The sequence below is a fragment of the Oncorhynchus kisutch genome, linkage group LG28 (genome assembly GCF_002021735.2).
Source record: "Oncorhynchus kisutch isolate 150728-3 linkage group LG28, Okis_V2, whole genome shotgun sequence".
Taxonomy (NCBI): Eukaryota; Metazoa; Chordata; class Actinopteri; order Salmoniformes; family Salmonidae; genus Oncorhynchus; species Oncorhynchus kisutch.
In genome coordinates, this window is record NC_034201.2 from 22,686,954 (window position 1) to 22,703,397 (window position 16,444).

At 43.8% G+C, this 16,444-nt stretch overlaps 1 protein-coding gene across 5 annotated transcripts in view; it reads left to right on the forward strand.

The window, feature by feature from the left end:
• The window catches only part of LOC109872642 (cytospin-B-like), a 171,800-nt gene that overhangs the window by 103,733 nt on the left and 51,623 nt on the right, over positions 1–16,444 (forward strand). For 3 of the 5 annotated variants that reach the window (XM_020463951.2, XM_020463950.2, XM_020463952.2), the window contains 4 exons: positions 1,253–2,820; positions 9,596–9,803; positions 11,247–11,320; positions 11,550–11,725. In XM_020463951.2, coding sequence (XP_020319540.1) covers positions 1,253–2,820; positions 9,596–9,803; positions 11,247–11,320; positions 11,550–11,725 — 2,026 coding nt within the window. Of the gene's footprint in view, positions 1–1,252; positions 2,821–9,595; positions 9,804–11,246; positions 11,321–11,549; positions 11,726–14,023; positions 16,068–16,444 lie in introns of those variants that run through there. The other 2 variants (XM_020463953.2, XM_031807503.1) reach the window with 1 other exon arrangement.

The window sequence follows — 16,444 nt, forward strand, 5'->3', positions numbered from 1 at the left end:
TATCTGCAGTCACTCTGTGTGCCAGCCAATCTGACCTGGTATTTTCAGAGCTTTTTAATGTTTTACCGGAACTATTTGGCGTTTTATTGTGATTTTTCGCAAATATAAGAATTTACGATAGTGTTATTATTAAAAGAAAGCATTCTAATGGCCTTGCTATATACTTGCTATATATACTTGCTATATAAATGTGCCATTTTAATTTATGATTATATTATCAAAAAGATATTGAATAGAAACTGAGTTCTGAGCTCCTTGCTTTATATAGAAGAAGCATATTTGAGTGCTGATAAAGTAAGTTATGTTTCTGTTTCTCTGTGTTTCCGGCCTCATCAGTAACTCTTTATCCACAAAGCCCTACTTTAAGAATGCTAATCCATGCTGTGCCCCTGAGATTGTCTGAGGCTTGGCAGGCACACCCTGCAAAGTGGCCATCAATGGAGAAGTGCTTTAAGAGCCCAGAGGGGTGTGGGATTTCCATTCCAAATGAGCCGAGACTCTTTGTTTGTGAGTGTGTGTGTGTTTGTAGGTGTGGATGTGAGCCAACTTGCCAGTGTATCTTGAAAGTTTCTTTGTGTGTGTGTGTGTGTGTGTTGTTTATGGTGTTATACAGTAGCCTACTTTATCTCTTCTTGCCCAGGCTGTGCAGTAGTCTGTGCCCTCTGGGGTTGATAGAAGTCAGTGTAGTGTCACCAACACAGCGCTCTCTTTGTGTCTGTCCACTGATGGTCTGCTTTGTGCTGGAATGTTCCACGTGCCCCAGACCATTGTCATCCCTGGTAACAAGAACCCCCCTGTGTCTGTGTTGCTGTTTGCTGATTATTTCAAAACAAACAATACAAGCCTTTCAGACAGCGTCCTGCTCACGCAGGGGATGAATCAGTAAAAGCTCTTAGAGAGAGAGAGAGAGAGAGAGAAGCCCTGTGGATCCACTGAAATGTGTTTCAATGGAAAGCCCTGTGTTTCAATGTCCACAGTAACGCAGACACAGTGTCTACCAACCAGCCATCACAATAAAAAAAGGGATCTATGAATAGGGTTGAATGATTGACCTCTGATGATGACAATCACAGCATCATATTAACACTGCATCACACTGAGCCTCAATCTGAGTGTGAAATTGTTTCTATTGAATCGTGAGGACATTACAGGCATTAATCAAATGCATTACCACTTTTACTAGTGGATTTTCATAAAAAATAAGAAGACAGAAAGCAGAAGACTGAATGTGTGTTTTGATTTTATTTTCCAGGTGTTCAATCAGGATCTAAGAAGTCTGGAATCCCTGCCCCCAGGGAGATCCCCTCCACCATGACCAGAGACCGCGTGTCGCTGAGGGACCAGTTGAGGACCTCCACGAACAAGAAGATGGTCCCCAGCTCCAGCACCTCCAGCCTGGCCACCCTAGCAACCAAGCACCAGCGCGGCTCCACCACCATAAAGCCCAGGATAGACGCTGAGGGCTCGGAGAGAGGCTTCCTGGAGTGCCAGATTAAGGAGCTGCTGGCTGAAGCCAAGGCGAAGGAGTTTGAGATCAGCAAGCTGAGGATGGAGCTGCAGCGCTGCCGGGGGAAAGCCTCGTCGTCCTCGCCTCACAACAGCCCCTCCACTCTACCTGAGGGTGCCCCCGAGCAGGGCCAAGGCCCATCCCAGCAGGCTATAGACGCCCAGGCCCTGGTTGGAGAGCTGAGGGAGAAGAACGGGAAGTTCCAGAGGGAGCTGGCGGCTCTGAGGGAGGAGAACCAGGTCCTGAAGGAGAAGCTTTTCTCCCTGGAGTCCTCGCCTGCCTCTCCTCTATCCAACAACACTACCACCACCAGCCCCTCCAAGCCCTCCATCAATGGCCTCTCTTTAGACAACAACACCACTCCCCCAGCCAAGACAGCCATACCCAGCCCACTCAAAATCTCAGTCTCCTCCAGCAGTGACATCACCAAAGGCTCGCCCTCGCCAGACTCCTCAGAGTTTGAGAAGATCCCGTCGCGGTCTGACTCAGTGAGCAGCAGCGATGGGGGCTGTGGTGGTGTAGGGGTTGTAGGTGTGGGGAAGGGTCAGGGTCGCGACCCCTCAGTGGAGAGGCTGACGGAGCAGATCCAGAAGATGGAGGAGAGTCAGCACAGCACAGCAGAGGAGCTCCAGGCCACACTACAGGAGCTGGCCGATCAGCAGCAGGTGGTCCAGGAGCTGACGGCTGAGAACGAGCGCTTGGCCCAGGAGAAGGGCCTCCTACAGACGTCGCTGCAGCAGCAGAGGGAGAGGGTGGAGCTACTGGCCCAGAAGAACGAGGCCCTGGCCGGGAGGCTGCAGGAGGCAGCCCAGGCCCCGAGCGGGGACGAGGACCGGGCAGCCGAGCTGGAGCAGCGCTACACTGACCTGGTGCAGAGCTCTCGCTTCGAGAGGGAAAAGCTGGTGGACATCCAGCAGCAGCTGACAGGGAGCTTGAGGGCCCTGGAGCAGGAGCACCAAGAGGCCCAGGGGCAGGTGAGGTCCCTCAGGGAAGAGAGGGACGGCCTCCAGTGCCGGGTGGAGAGGGAGGAGGAGGCCGGGGGTGAGATGACACGGGCGGCTGAGGAACACAAGGCGGCAGCGGACGCCCTGAGGGTGAAAAACGGACGGCTCAAAGCCCAGGTGGACATAGAGAGGCAGAAGGTTGGGGAACTGAAGGCCATGCAGAGTGCTGGGGACAGCACAGAGCTGCAGAGGCTGCTGAAGGTGGCCCACGCTGAGAGAGACAGACTGGAGGGGGAGGTAACAGGGCTACAGCAGGAGCTGCTACAGGCCCAGACCAACACTGAACACGCCCAGGGACTGCTGTCCAAGGTGGGTGGGACACCAAGCCATATAGAATAGAATAGAGTAGAAACTTTATTGCTCACCAAGGTGGGTGGGATACCAAGCTACAACTTATCCTCTGGCAATCGTCCTTTTACCTTCTTCAGTGTAGGCGGTAATTTATGGATCTTGTGATTTATTATTCTACAGCAGTGGTCACCAACCTTTTCTGAGTCAAGATCACTTTCTGAGTCAAAATGCAAGCCGAGATCTACCACTCAGATTATAATTTTTTTTAATGACACAAGCCACAAATAATAACAACGCAAGCTTATCAAATGTGCATTTTATGGCTTATAAAACCTTTGAACAAAGACAGTGCTGAATAACAACTTAAACATGAATTTACTCATAAAAACATCAGCTCTTTGCTGTATTTCTTGAGTCTCTCTCTAGTCTTGGTTTTAAAGTCTTGAAATCTCACATTATCAACTTTGCTGTGTATTCGAGGCCTATTTCTACAGTCTATGGCGCAAGGAAACTGCAGACACGGATCTTGGCTATCTGATTGGCCAGTGGTAGGCCTATACTGTAAGTGCACTTGATTTGCTCTTTGGGCCTGCTGGGAACACTTTGGCTTCCTGGCGGTAGGGCTTCTGGATCGAGTGCACCTACCGTCAACAGCGCAAAACAAGTTGAAAAAACTAGGATCACAAGTCTTTATCGCTGGGTTTTTTACAGAAATGTTTGGTGATCGACTAGGAATGGCTTGGAGATCACGATCGACCAGTGGCTGACAACTATTTTACAGTATGTACAGGTAACTGCCAAAATAAAGGAAACACCAACATAGTGTCTTAATAGGGTTTTGTACCACCACGAGCCAGAACAGCTTCAATGCACCTTGGCATAGATTCTACACGTTTCTGGAGCTCTATTGGAGGGATGAAACACCATTCTTTCGTGAGAAATTCCCTCATTTGGTGTTTTGTTTTGTTGATAGTTGTGGAAAACGCTGTCTCAGGCACCGCTCCAGAATTTGAGTGTTCAATTGGGTTGAGATCTGGTGACTGAGTGACCATGGCATATGGTTTACATAGTTTTCATGCTCATCAAACCACTCGTGCCCTGTTGATGGGGGCATTATCATCCTAGCCACGGTTTCCAAAATAATGGCTTGCCCAGCATTTTTATACATGACCCTAAGCATGATGGGATTTTAATTGCTTCATGAACTTAGGATATACAGCTGTGTGGAAGCAACTGCTTTCAATATACTTTGTATCACTCATTTACTCAAGTTTTTTTCCATTATTTTGACAGTTACCTGTACATTGCATTCGGAAAGTATTCAGACCCCTTGACATTTTCCACATTTTGTTACGTTACAGCCTTATTCTGAAATGTATTCAATTGTATTTTTCCCTCATCAATCTGCACACAATACCCCACAATGACAAAGCAAAAATAGGTTTAAAAATAGGTTTAAAAAATGTCAAACTGAAATATCACATTTACGTCAGTATTCAGACCCTTTGTTGAAGCAACTTTGGCAGCGATTACAGCCTTGAGTCTTCTTGGGTATGACACTACAAGCTTGGCACACCTGTATTTGGGGAGTTTCTCCCATTCTTCTCTGCAGATCCTCTAAAGCTCTTGTCAGGTTGGATGGGGAGTGTCGCTACACAGCTATTTTCGGATCTCTCCAGAGAGAGTCCGGGCTCTGACCGATCCAATCAAGGACATTCAGAGACTTGTCCCGAAGTCACTCCTGCGTTGTCTTGACTTTATGCTTAGGATTGTTGTCCTGTTGGAAGGTGAACCTTCGCCCCAGTCTGAGGTCCTGAGCGCTCTGCAGCAGGTTTTCCTCAAGGATCTCTCTGTACTTTTCTCCGTTTATCTTTCCCTCAATCCTGATTAGTCTTCCAGTCCCTGCCGCTGAAAACATCCCCACAGCATGATGCTGCCACCACCATGCTTCACCGTAGAGATGGTGCCAGGTTCCCTCCAGACGTGATGCTTTGCATTCAGGCCAAAGAGTTCAATCTAGGTTTCATCAGACCTGAGAATCTTGTTTCTCAGGGTCTGAGAGTCCTCTAGGTGCCTTTTGGCAAACTCCAAGCAGGCTGTCGTGCCTTTTACTAAGGAGTGGCTTCCATCTGGCCACTCTATCATAAATTGGTGGAGTGCTGCAGAGATGGTTTTCCTTCTGGAAGGTTCTCCCATCTCTACAGAGGAACTCTGGAGCGCTGTCAGAATGACCATCGGGTTAATGGTCACCTCCCTGACCAAGGCCCTTCTCCCCTGATTGCTCAGTTTGGCAGAGTGTTCAACTCTTGGACGAGTCTTGGTGGTTCCAAACTTCTTCCATTTAAGAATGATGGACGCCACTGTGTTCTTGGGGAGCTTCAATGCTGCAGAAATGTGTTTGTACCCTTCCCCAGATTTGTGCCTCGACACAATCTTGTCTCGGAGCTCTGCAGATTATTCCTTCGACCTCATGGTTTGGTTTTTGCTCTGACATGCACTGTCAACTGTGGGACCTTATATAGACAGGTGTGTGCATTTCCAAATCATGTCCAATCAATTGAATTTACCATAGGTGGACTCCAATCAAGATGTAGAAACATCTCAAGGATGATCATGGGAACAGGATGCCCCTGAGTTCAATTTTGAGTCTCATATCAAAGGGTCTGAATACTTATGTAAATAAGGTATTTCTGTTTTTAATTTGTAATACAGTTGCAAAAATGTTGCTTTGTCATTATTGGGTTTTGTGTGTAGAGTGATGAGAATGATTCTTTTTTAAATCCATTTTAGAATAAGGCCGTAACAAAATGTGGAAAAAGTCAAAGGGTCTGAATGCACTGTATATACTGTATGCTGCATTCCAGCCGCTGTCTATTCCACAAGTTACCACCGGCTAAAGCTATAATGTTGAAATGCCTATTCACTCTGTTCCATCTCACTGCGCAAATCCACTGTCTTGTCAGCCTAGCAAGGCAATTTATAAACTTGATCTCTACTATAAAAAGCATCTAGACATTATCTCCCATTTCTTTTAAAACTAGCATTTGGTTTTCAACAGCAGAGATTTGTATAAACCTTGGTGTCTGTCTTTCCAACATTTGCAACTTCGTTTAAATATTGAAATTCGATCTCCAGCAGTCCCATAGTAATGAACATGTCGGGACGAGACAGACAGGCGTACAACTTTTCTCTGCCAGTCTAAATCATGAATCAGCTGGCATCGTTTTTATTGATATATATACAAAGAAATGTCAATAGAAAACAGGTAAAACTAAACAAAATGCAGCTAGTTTACAGTCTTTCCAGCATCAGTTTGAAGGGATTGTATTAGCTGTGTTGTTGGCTAGCTCCTCTGAACAACAATGTCCTGACCAGAGAGCACATTTACTATGCCAGGTGAAATGCACATCATTAGCTTGTTATTATGGATGTATCCAAATAAATGTCACTAGAAAACAGCTTAAACAAACACAAACGCAGCTACCTTGCTGTTATTCTGGCTGCACTGTTTGACATGACTGGAAGTTAGCCGTAGTTGGCTAGCTAGCAAGCAAGGGATAAGAATTTTGCCAGCCAGTATGGCAATGGAATATTTAGAACAAATGACTGGGTTTAGTACAGAGGAAAAAGACTTAACGACTGTGTCGCATCTCTGGCATCCGAACAGATAGAACCAACGTCCAGCCAGCTTGGGTAGCAACCTTAGATTTGTGTCGGGACTATATACTATATATGCAAAAGTATGTGGACACCCCTTCAAATGAGTGGATTTGGCTATTTCAGCCACACCCATTGCTGACAGGTGTATAAAATCGAGCACACAGCCATGCCATTCCAGAGACAAACATTGTCAGTAGAATGGCCTTACTGAAGAGCTCAGTGACTTTCAACGTGGCACTGTCATAGGATGTCACCTTTCCAACAAGTCAGTTTGTCAAATTGGTGGGAACGTGGAAACGTCTAGTGGAAACGTCTAGGAGCGTACAACGTTCTCAGTCACTAAATTGTAGACCACACAAGCTCACAGAACGGGACCAGAGTGTCCTGAAGCGCCTATCACATAAAAATATTCTGTCCTCGGTTGCAACTCTCACTACCGATTTCCAAACTGCCTCTGGAAGCAACGTCAGCACAAGAACTGTTTGTTAGTCGGGAGTTTCGTGAAATGGGTTTCCATGGCCGAGCAGCCGCACACAAGCCTAAGATCACTATGTGCTATGCCAAGCGCTGGCTGTAGTGGTGTAAAGCTTGCCGCCATCAGACTCTGCAGCAGTGAAAATGCATTCTCTGGAGTGATGAATCACACTTCTCCATCTGGCAGTCCGACGGATGGATCTGGGATTGGCGGATGCCAGGAGAACACTACCTGCCCCAATGCATAGTGCCAACTGTAAAGTTTGGTGGAGGAAGAATAATGTTCTGGGGCTGTTTTTCATGGTTCAGGCTTGGCCGCTTAGTTCCAGTGAAGGGAAATATTCTTATTTTTTTGTAAATATGTAAAGTTCAATAGGGAGAAAACACAAAAACAAAATTAAATAGCAAAGATATAAACAACAGGATGAATAAGGACAAAACCAAACAAATGAAAAACAAATAGGTTTCAGTATTTACAAATTAAATCGGCCTATTCAACTGTCAATCTCAAAGGCTAACAACCCAGAGCCACATAGGAATATAAAAGGTAGACAGAGCAGGGCAATCCCATCACCCATCCACAAGACCAAACATAGCTGTTAAATTAGGTTAGGTGAAGGGAAATGTTAACACTAGCATACAATGACATTCTAGACAATTCTGTGCTTCCAACTTTGTGGCAACAGTTTGGGGAAGGCCCATTCCTGTTTCAGCATGACAATGCCCCCGTGGGAGGACGCATGGCTCCCGACATTCGCCTCTCCCGAGTTCGCACAGGAGTTGCAGCGATGGGACAAGACTGTAACTACCAATTGGATATCATGAAATTGGATAAAAAGGGGTATAAAGTACACAAAAAACAACAACAAAAAAAGAAAATGCCCCCGTGGACAAAGTGAGGTTCATACAGATCAGTGTGGAAGAACTTGGCTGGCCCTGACCTCACCAAATCAATCACCTTTGGGATGAATTAGAACGCCGACTGCGAGCCAAACCTAATCGTCCAACATCAGTGCCAGACCTCACTAATGCTCTTGTGGCTATGAATATGTTAGTAAACCGTTGTATAATAGTGATAATGCCCTCGAAGCCGGTGTTTGGAGGATATACAGTGTGTTCGGAAAGTATTCAGACCCCTTCCTTTTTCCACATTTTGATATGTTACAGCCTTATTCTAAAATGGATTAAGTAAAAAATGTTCCTCATCAATCTACACACAATACCCAATAATGGCAAAGTGAAAACAGTTTTTGGGAAATTTTGGCAAATGTTAAAGAAAATAAGGAACAGAAATATCTTATTTACATAAGTAATTCAAACCCTTTGCTATTAGACTCGAAATTGAGCTCAAGTGCCATCCTCTCTCTATTAATCATCCTTGAGATGTTTCTAGATATTGATTGGAGTCCACCTGTGGTAGATTCAATTGATTGGACATGATTTGGAAAGGCACTGTGTATATAAGGTCCTACAGTTGACGTCAAAAGAACTGTCCGTAGAGCTCCGAAACAGGATTGTGTTGAGGCACAGATCTGGGGAAGGACACCAAAACATGTCTGCAGCATTGAAGGTCCCAAAGAACAATTTAACCTCTGAGATATCAGACTACAGTTATACACAATACCTCGTCTGCCATGATGGTTTAAATGAAATATTGTATTGCTAGTGAAGAGAAGTTTGTGATAGTTCAGGACTTTCCCTCACCACTCTCTAGCATATGAGCTGATGTTCAATGAAATTGTTTTCATCTGCTTGTAGGTTCAGAAATCCTGAGTGAGCAGTGGTTTCAACATCACAACATCACACTAATGGACTCTGTGCCGAGTAGTGCCCACACTGGGGTGATCCAGTCAGGGCAGTCTTGGGTTAAAATAGTATTTGTTTCTAGTGTATCAGGAAGTTTATTAGCTGCAGCAGGAGACAAGGGCTTGAGACACTTAACTGTAAAATCAATGAGTCATCATCACCTGTTTACCCAGCAGCCAGTTACACTGTAGTGTAGGGTAGGCTATCAAAATGGCTTTGGAGGAGATCCTGCTAGGCTATTGTGTCAATGAGTCTCTGTAGACACTGGCAGGGCTGATGTCCAACAGCTTTTATCATCTTTTTTTACTACGTCAGACTAGAAGGGCGTATTAGCAGGTACAGTCACAGAGTCATATGTAGATAGATCTAAGGCTCTGCTTACAGTAATGGGTGTGTCACTGTCAGTTAGTCTAAGTGATAAGCACACATGCCCAGACTTGAGAATGTCTGGTGGATTAGATATTAACTGTTAATGGTTAAGTAACCCTTTATTATCTAGTGATTAGGCTAAGATGAACTGTCTAATACAATCGCAAACCTTCTGGAATGAAAAAATATATATACAATAGGCCTATTCTGTCAAACATGCTTAGAAAAGTTTGACATTTCTGCATTCAGAAATGCACCTGCTTTATGTTTGTAAAGGCCTTTTGTGTTCTCCTTCCATCTTTAATATAGAGGTAATAGGTACAGACATTGGAAAGCGGGTACACTGTCACTTCAGACACAGCGCCATCTCATGGTGGCAGCAAACAGTACACTTGTAGAGAGAAGCCCCTTGATGGACCAACTAACCAATCATGTCAGCTATACATGTGACTAACCAATCAGATGTTCTCCTACTATGTCCCAGGTGGAGGCTGAGTGCCAGCAGGTGGCAGAGCGAGCCGGGAGCCGGGAGGAGGAGCTGAGTGGCCGGGTCAGTGCCCTAGAGAATGGGGGTCGGCAGGCCGACGGCCAGATCAAGGACCTGAAGGAGACCATATTTGAGCTGGAGGACCAGGTGGAGCAGCAGAGGGCTGTCCACCTCCACACCAACCAGACCATCCTGGACCTAGAGAGTATGTTCACTAGTGTATATATCATCAGTCTACTACTGTACTACTCTACCTCCTCCATCCTAACTTTTACTTGTTATAGGAGCACAGCACTCCTAAGCACATAGGGACGATTTCCCTGGCCCAGATTAAGCCAACACCTGGACTAAATATGTGTAGCGGTATGCATTGTTTGAGTCCTTTTATTTGGTCAGTGGTGAGGCTTGTGACACATGGATTAAGTATGAGTTATGGATAATATAAAGTTGAAGTCTGAAGTTTACATACACCTTAGCCAAATACATTTAAACTCAGTTTTTCAGAATTCCTGACATTTAATCCTAGTAAAAATTCCCTGTCTTAGGTCAGTTAGGAGCCTCCCCCTTTTTCTTCTAAACATAACGATGGTCATTATGGCCAAACAGTTCTATTTTTGTTTCATCAGACGAGAGGACATTTCTCAAAAAAGTACGATCTTTGTCCCCATGTGCAGTTGCAAACCGTAGTCTGGCTTTTTTATGACGGTTTTGGAGCCGTAGCTTCTTCCTTGCTTAGCGGCCTTTCAGGTTATGTCGATATAGGAGTTGTTTTACTGTGGATATAGATACTTTTATACCTGTTTCCTCCAACATCTTCACAAGATCCTTTGCTGTTGTTCTGGGATTGATTTGCACTTTTTACACCAGAGTACGTTCATCTCTAGGAGACAGAACGCGTCTCCTTCCTGATGGCTGCGTGGTCCCATGGTTTGTACAGATGAACGTGGTACCTTCATGCATTTGGAAATTGCTCCCAATGATGAGCCAGACTTGTGGAGGTCTACAATTTCTTTTCTGAGGTATTTTGATTTTCCCATGATGTCAAGCAAAGAGGCACTGAGTTTGAAGGTAGGCCTTGAAGTAGGCCTTGAAATACATCCACAGGTACACCTACAATTGACTCAAATGATGTCACTTAGCCTATCAGAAGCTTCTAAAGCCATGACATCATTTTCTGGAATTTTCCAAGCTGTTTAAAGCTGTACCAGTCAACTTAGTTTATGTACACTTCTGACCCAGTGGAATTGTGATACAGTTGTTGGAAAAATGGCTTGTGTCATGCACAAAGTAGATGTCCTAACAAACTTGCAAAAACTATAGTTTGTTAACAAGAAATTTGTGGAGTGGTTAAAAAACAAGTTTTAATGACTCCAACCAAAGTGTATGCAAACTTCCGACTTCAACTGTAGCAATGCAGATTTAACTGATAGCAGGCTCATAATAACCATACTATATAATGAGAAAGACATTTTGAATGGATATAAATTATCCCTGTAGTTCCACTGGTAAAAGAGGTTAGATTTACCGAATGTATTTATCAGACTAAGAAATGGTTGCAGCAATGGCTACGTTTATGATATGTGTCTTTCGCAGAAGTATTCTGTGGTTGATGTTCTCAAAGTAATGATATATTTATATTTTTTTACAGACCAACTCAAGAAGCTGGAGGAGCAGAAGGCTGAAGTGGAGAGGCAGCTGAAGATCTTGAGTAAGCAGATGAAGGTAGGAGTGATCTGACTGTTAGTGGTTATATACTTTCAGGTGGTTTGCTGGTGGTCAAGATGGTCAAGGTTTGTGACTCCTATGATGCAAAGAGAATCACAATCCTCATATGGTATACTGTGTGTGTGTGTGTGTGTGTGTGTGTGTGTGTGTGTGTGTGTGTGTGTGTGTGTGTGTGTGTGCATCCGTGCATTTGTGTGTGTGTGTATTTATGTGTGTTTGTGTTCAGGATGAGACGGAGGAGTGGCGACGGTTCCAGGCAGACCTCCAGACAGCCGTAGTGGTGGCCAACGACATCAAGGTGGAGGCCCAGCAGGAGATCCGCTCTCTGAGGAGGAGGTTACAGGAGGAGCAGGGTCGCAGCGCAAAGCTCTCCTCAGACCTGGAGCAGCTGCAGGGAGTCAGGTACGTACCGTATGGCTGGGAGCGTTTAGTACCTACAGCAGTACTATTCAATTACGGTCCTGGAAGGCCGAAACACTTCTGGTTTTTGTTTCTACCTGAATGTACTCATCTGATGTTCCAGGTCTAAATCTGCCCCTTATGAGATAGGAAGAATGTAACCCAGAAGTGTAATTGGTCTAAAGGGTCCAGATTTGAATAGCCCTGACCTACAGTATACCTCCCCTACTACTCCCTCTGTTTCTATCCAACCTCCTCTCCCTTCCCCTAGCCTTTCCCCTCTTGCTCCCTCTTAGCACTGGGCCTCTCTCTATCCTAGCTAACACACTCTGTCCTGGAGCTGCAGCTACTATAAGGCTTGCCATATCCCACTGATGGTGTGAGTGTTCAATGTAGTAGTCAGATTCATATAGCATGCAGTGTGGGAGGCTATAGCGAGCCGAGCTGGAAGGAACCATTTGTATTTCCATATGCCATTAATCGGTTCCCTTTTAAATATTTTAAGAGGCTACCCCAAAATTCTGATTTGATGTCATGGTAGCTTATGATGTTCAGCATTTTTGGGGTGGGGGATGCATAGAAACGAGGTGACGCTAGCTGCCAATTTAGGATATGATTCGCCATTAAGTCCAATAATAATATCTTAATAGCCTCAAATCCTGGGATTTTGGAGGGCTTCAAATCCTGGGCTTTGGCAAACCTTGCTAATAGAGGATTAGCAGTCAGTCTCCTCTCATGCATTATCTTGGTCTGTCTATCTGGTTCCTGCTGCAAATACACTGACTGCTCTATCAGTCTGTCTACCACTCACCACCACCGATTGTAACACACTGGACTAGCAATGGACCCTAGCACTTCACTGAGACAAGCTGTTTTATCGGCGTAGTGTAGCACTAATATAGTGGCCTAAGCTCTGCCTAGAAATGCTGCTGCCCAGACTGCACTGACAGCAGCACTAAACTGTTTGAGTCGGTTCTCTTCAAAATATAAAATGAGACAGACACTTTAGGTGCCATAGCATCATTCCTCTGTTTTGTTTCATGTGGCTACACCATGGTCTGTGCTGCCAGGGATGTGATTGGAAAGAGAAAGGGGTATATCTAGTCAGTTCACAACTGAATGCATTCAACTGAAATGTGTCTTCTGCATTTAACCCAACCCCTCTGAATCAGAGAGGTGCGGGGGGCTGCCTTAATCGACATCCACATCTTCGGCTCCCGGGGAACACTGGGTTTAACTGCCTTGCTCAGGGACAGAAAGACATATTTTTTACCTTGTCACCTCAGGGATTCAAACCAGCAACCTTTCGGTTACTGGCCCAACGCTCTAAACACTAGGCTACCTGATGATGAAAAGCTCAGCCTATTGGTCCTGTGTCTTGTGTGCAGTGACAGTGGCAGTGACAGTATGATGAGAGGCAAATTAGGCTAGTATTGTTAGTATTACAGAGCTCATCAGCTAGTTTCTAATATAGCTGGCCTGACATAAAACATGTAAATGTGTCATTTAGAACGTAAAGAAGAATGCGGTATTTTACTTTACTTTCCCCGTACGTACTTGGGACGTACCAGACCAGAAGCTCCCCTCCTCCCTGAGATCGTTCGTTCTCTCAAGGATGTCCCCCTCTCAGACATGGCTCCTTATAGAAAGCCCAGGTGAGTCCACTGCACTGCCAGCTCAGTGAATGATGCCTTTAGAGGGAATGCTACTGCTGATCTAGAACTGCTGATTTTCCTTCCTACTGCTTCCTGCTGCTTCCTACTGCTTCCTGCTGATTGTCTGTCTGACTGGCTGGCAGCTGCACAAACTATCTATCAGCTGCCTGTGTCCTTTCATTTGAGTGGGCTGGGGTTTGCTTCGCTTAATTTCAACAACAAAAAAACTGCTACTAAAATGTTATTTTGGTACTTGGCGCCGCCTGCTGTTCTGTTGAATCAATCCTTTATCTAGTCTCTCGGTTCCTCTGGAGAATTGTCTAGTAGTATGACACGGCATGATTTGTACTCATGCTATCATCTGCTTTATTAACTAAACAACATTTGGTCTGTATAGCATTGTATACTGATCGCAGAGACAGATTTGATTTCATTAGCCAGCTAAGAGACACATGGAGAGAGGGACAGACAGAGGAAATAGCCTTTATTGCTATAGTGACTTTAGAGAAATAAACCACTCTGGCTGTGCTATGTCAAGTTGGGGTCTTAAACTAATTACAGGTAGACCAGTACATGGCTTTTTAAGAGGGTATATTCTCTATTTATTTCAACTCATGTTGTCTCTGGTTTCGGTCTTGTTTTTCAGGCTTGGGGCTGGAGCCAGTTTTGATACCAAGACTGCAGTAGAGGGGCGGTAGAAAAGTCCAACCACAACACATCTGGACCCTCTGAAGACAGACTGACAGTATTATTGTACAGAGTTGCTTTATTCAGTATTACCATAAAAACAGTTATGTGGTATGTAATTCTGATGGGTTTATTAGCAAGGTTGGTTTACCAGACAGACAGAGTCAGTCTGTGGTTTACTGTTAATCCAATCTATTGTGAAACAGCACTTGGCTGCCAAATTAACACATATTTGGTTGTGAAATCTTTCTAAAATGCTGTACACCTTTTTATCTGTATTGTTTGCAGTGCTTTCAGATGTATTTGTGTTGATGAATCTCTCCTCTCTGTCGGTCAAGAGAGGGGACTGATGATAAGATAGGAGGGGTTTCTGTTACTGATTCATATTTGCTTTTGTGCCTTTTAGACACTTAAATTGCCTCAGTGGTGAATTTTCACTTACTCAATGTGTTGCTAAAGAAGAGTCACTGATTTGTTAAGAAAACAAATGATGAGAATGAGACATATTTTTGTTCAGTTCTCTGAAAAAAACTGAAGCCAAAACAGTCTGTTTACCAGCTGTACGCTGCCAGTTATCATTATGAGTCAGATTATTTTCTTCTGTTAGGCTTCATTACTTTGTTTCAGGCCAAGTGCAACTTAAAAAAGCTAAACAGAAAAAATGTCAAGTTATTTTTGGTTGGTTTTATTGGTCTTTTGGTTTATAATTGTTCTAGTAAGTTGTGCATCTGTGGTTATTATTATGATCCGTTTCATATAACTGACCATTTGGAATATCTGTTACTTCAAAAAGTGCTTGGATGATATTGACGTTTTTTTATGGTAATAATCAACAATCAGTTCACTTTAAGTTTCAATTCTTTGAGAGTATTCACGGCTACTTAGATGCAGTTATGTACTGTAGTTGGAAGGGGAAAACAATATTTTAGCATACATTTTCATTGGGTATTTCATTTGCACCTTGTGTTAAAAATCTGGATCAGATAATGTGGTGTGATAATGTATCTCTAGATGGCGTTATTTACCAGAATATCAAGAATGGCAAACCATCAATAACCTGCGCTGATCAGTAGTCCTACGTTGTGTGTGTAATCACTGAGCTACAGTTGAAGTCCAGCTCACCAGTTTGAGTTCTGCCTACAGACAACAACACTGAACCACAGACAGTATATTATTACATTATCACTGGTCATTATCACGTTATCACTAATAATGTCCTCTCAGGAAGGACACTGTGAATTTAAGCCATAAGGGTAATCAACTGCTGATCACTGACCAATTCAAACAGTCCTCTGCCTCAGATTTACAGCCGTGCCTAAAACTCATTATGAACTGGCCTAACTCATCAAAATGTCCTGTAGTTCTATAGGCCATAATATTCCACTCTGAACTTCAGGGAGCTAAAAGCATTGTGAAGGTTTTATCACTCATTCTGAAGTATTTCTAATGCAACCCCATCAGGTCAAATAAAAAGCCTCTCATTTCTGATGACTGCTTCAGGGTAGACGTCAGATCGTTGAAGTGATGCTGGCGTCGTGACACCTATTAGAAGTGTATAATGACCAACTGCCATCCTGTAAACCTCAGGTTATAGTGATTATTATTACCTAGTAACAGGACTATTCAGTAGATGCAGTCATACACAAGCCATTGTTTTCGACCAGAGACAGATAGATGTGCTGGTTAAGTTTAACTTTGAGTACTATCGATATTGCCAAAAAAGGCCACCTCATCGTAAGACATATGGTGCTAACTGTGTTGATTTCCTTTTCTCTGCCTTTGATTTAAAGCCATGCTCAACAGTTCAACAAGTGAATGTGCAACAGTTTGATGTTTTATTTTAGGTGAAATCTTATTGAGACTTGGACTCTGGTTTTAATACCTGTGACATCAAAAATACAATACTATTTATCTAGAGAAATAGTCAATATAAGGTGTTTGTCTGTCTGTTTAAAAGTATTTTGTATTTGTTCATTGGAAAGTCAATAAATGAAATGACTCTAGTCTTGACTTTGTTTGCATGCATTTGTTTGAAGCCACTGTCTTTGGGAGGTTGACATTACAGTAGTTCTGCTTCCTCCTCACCAGTTTCCTTACTTCAGTTCTCTTCTCAGCCCTTCCATATCCATCCATCAGTGACAATACTCCCTCAGGCTCTCTCTGTTCATAATCTGCAGTCTAATGTCCATAAGGACATAAACTTTCACATGTGGAACGTGTACATAATCATACACAATATGCTTCTGATCTATTGAGCAAATATTACATGGAACAGTCAATGCACTGGGCGAACATCATCATTACCTTGCTTTAGAACATCGAGTAATCTCTAAACCATTGTTCCGACAACACCCAAGTAAAATACAATGTCATGTTATTT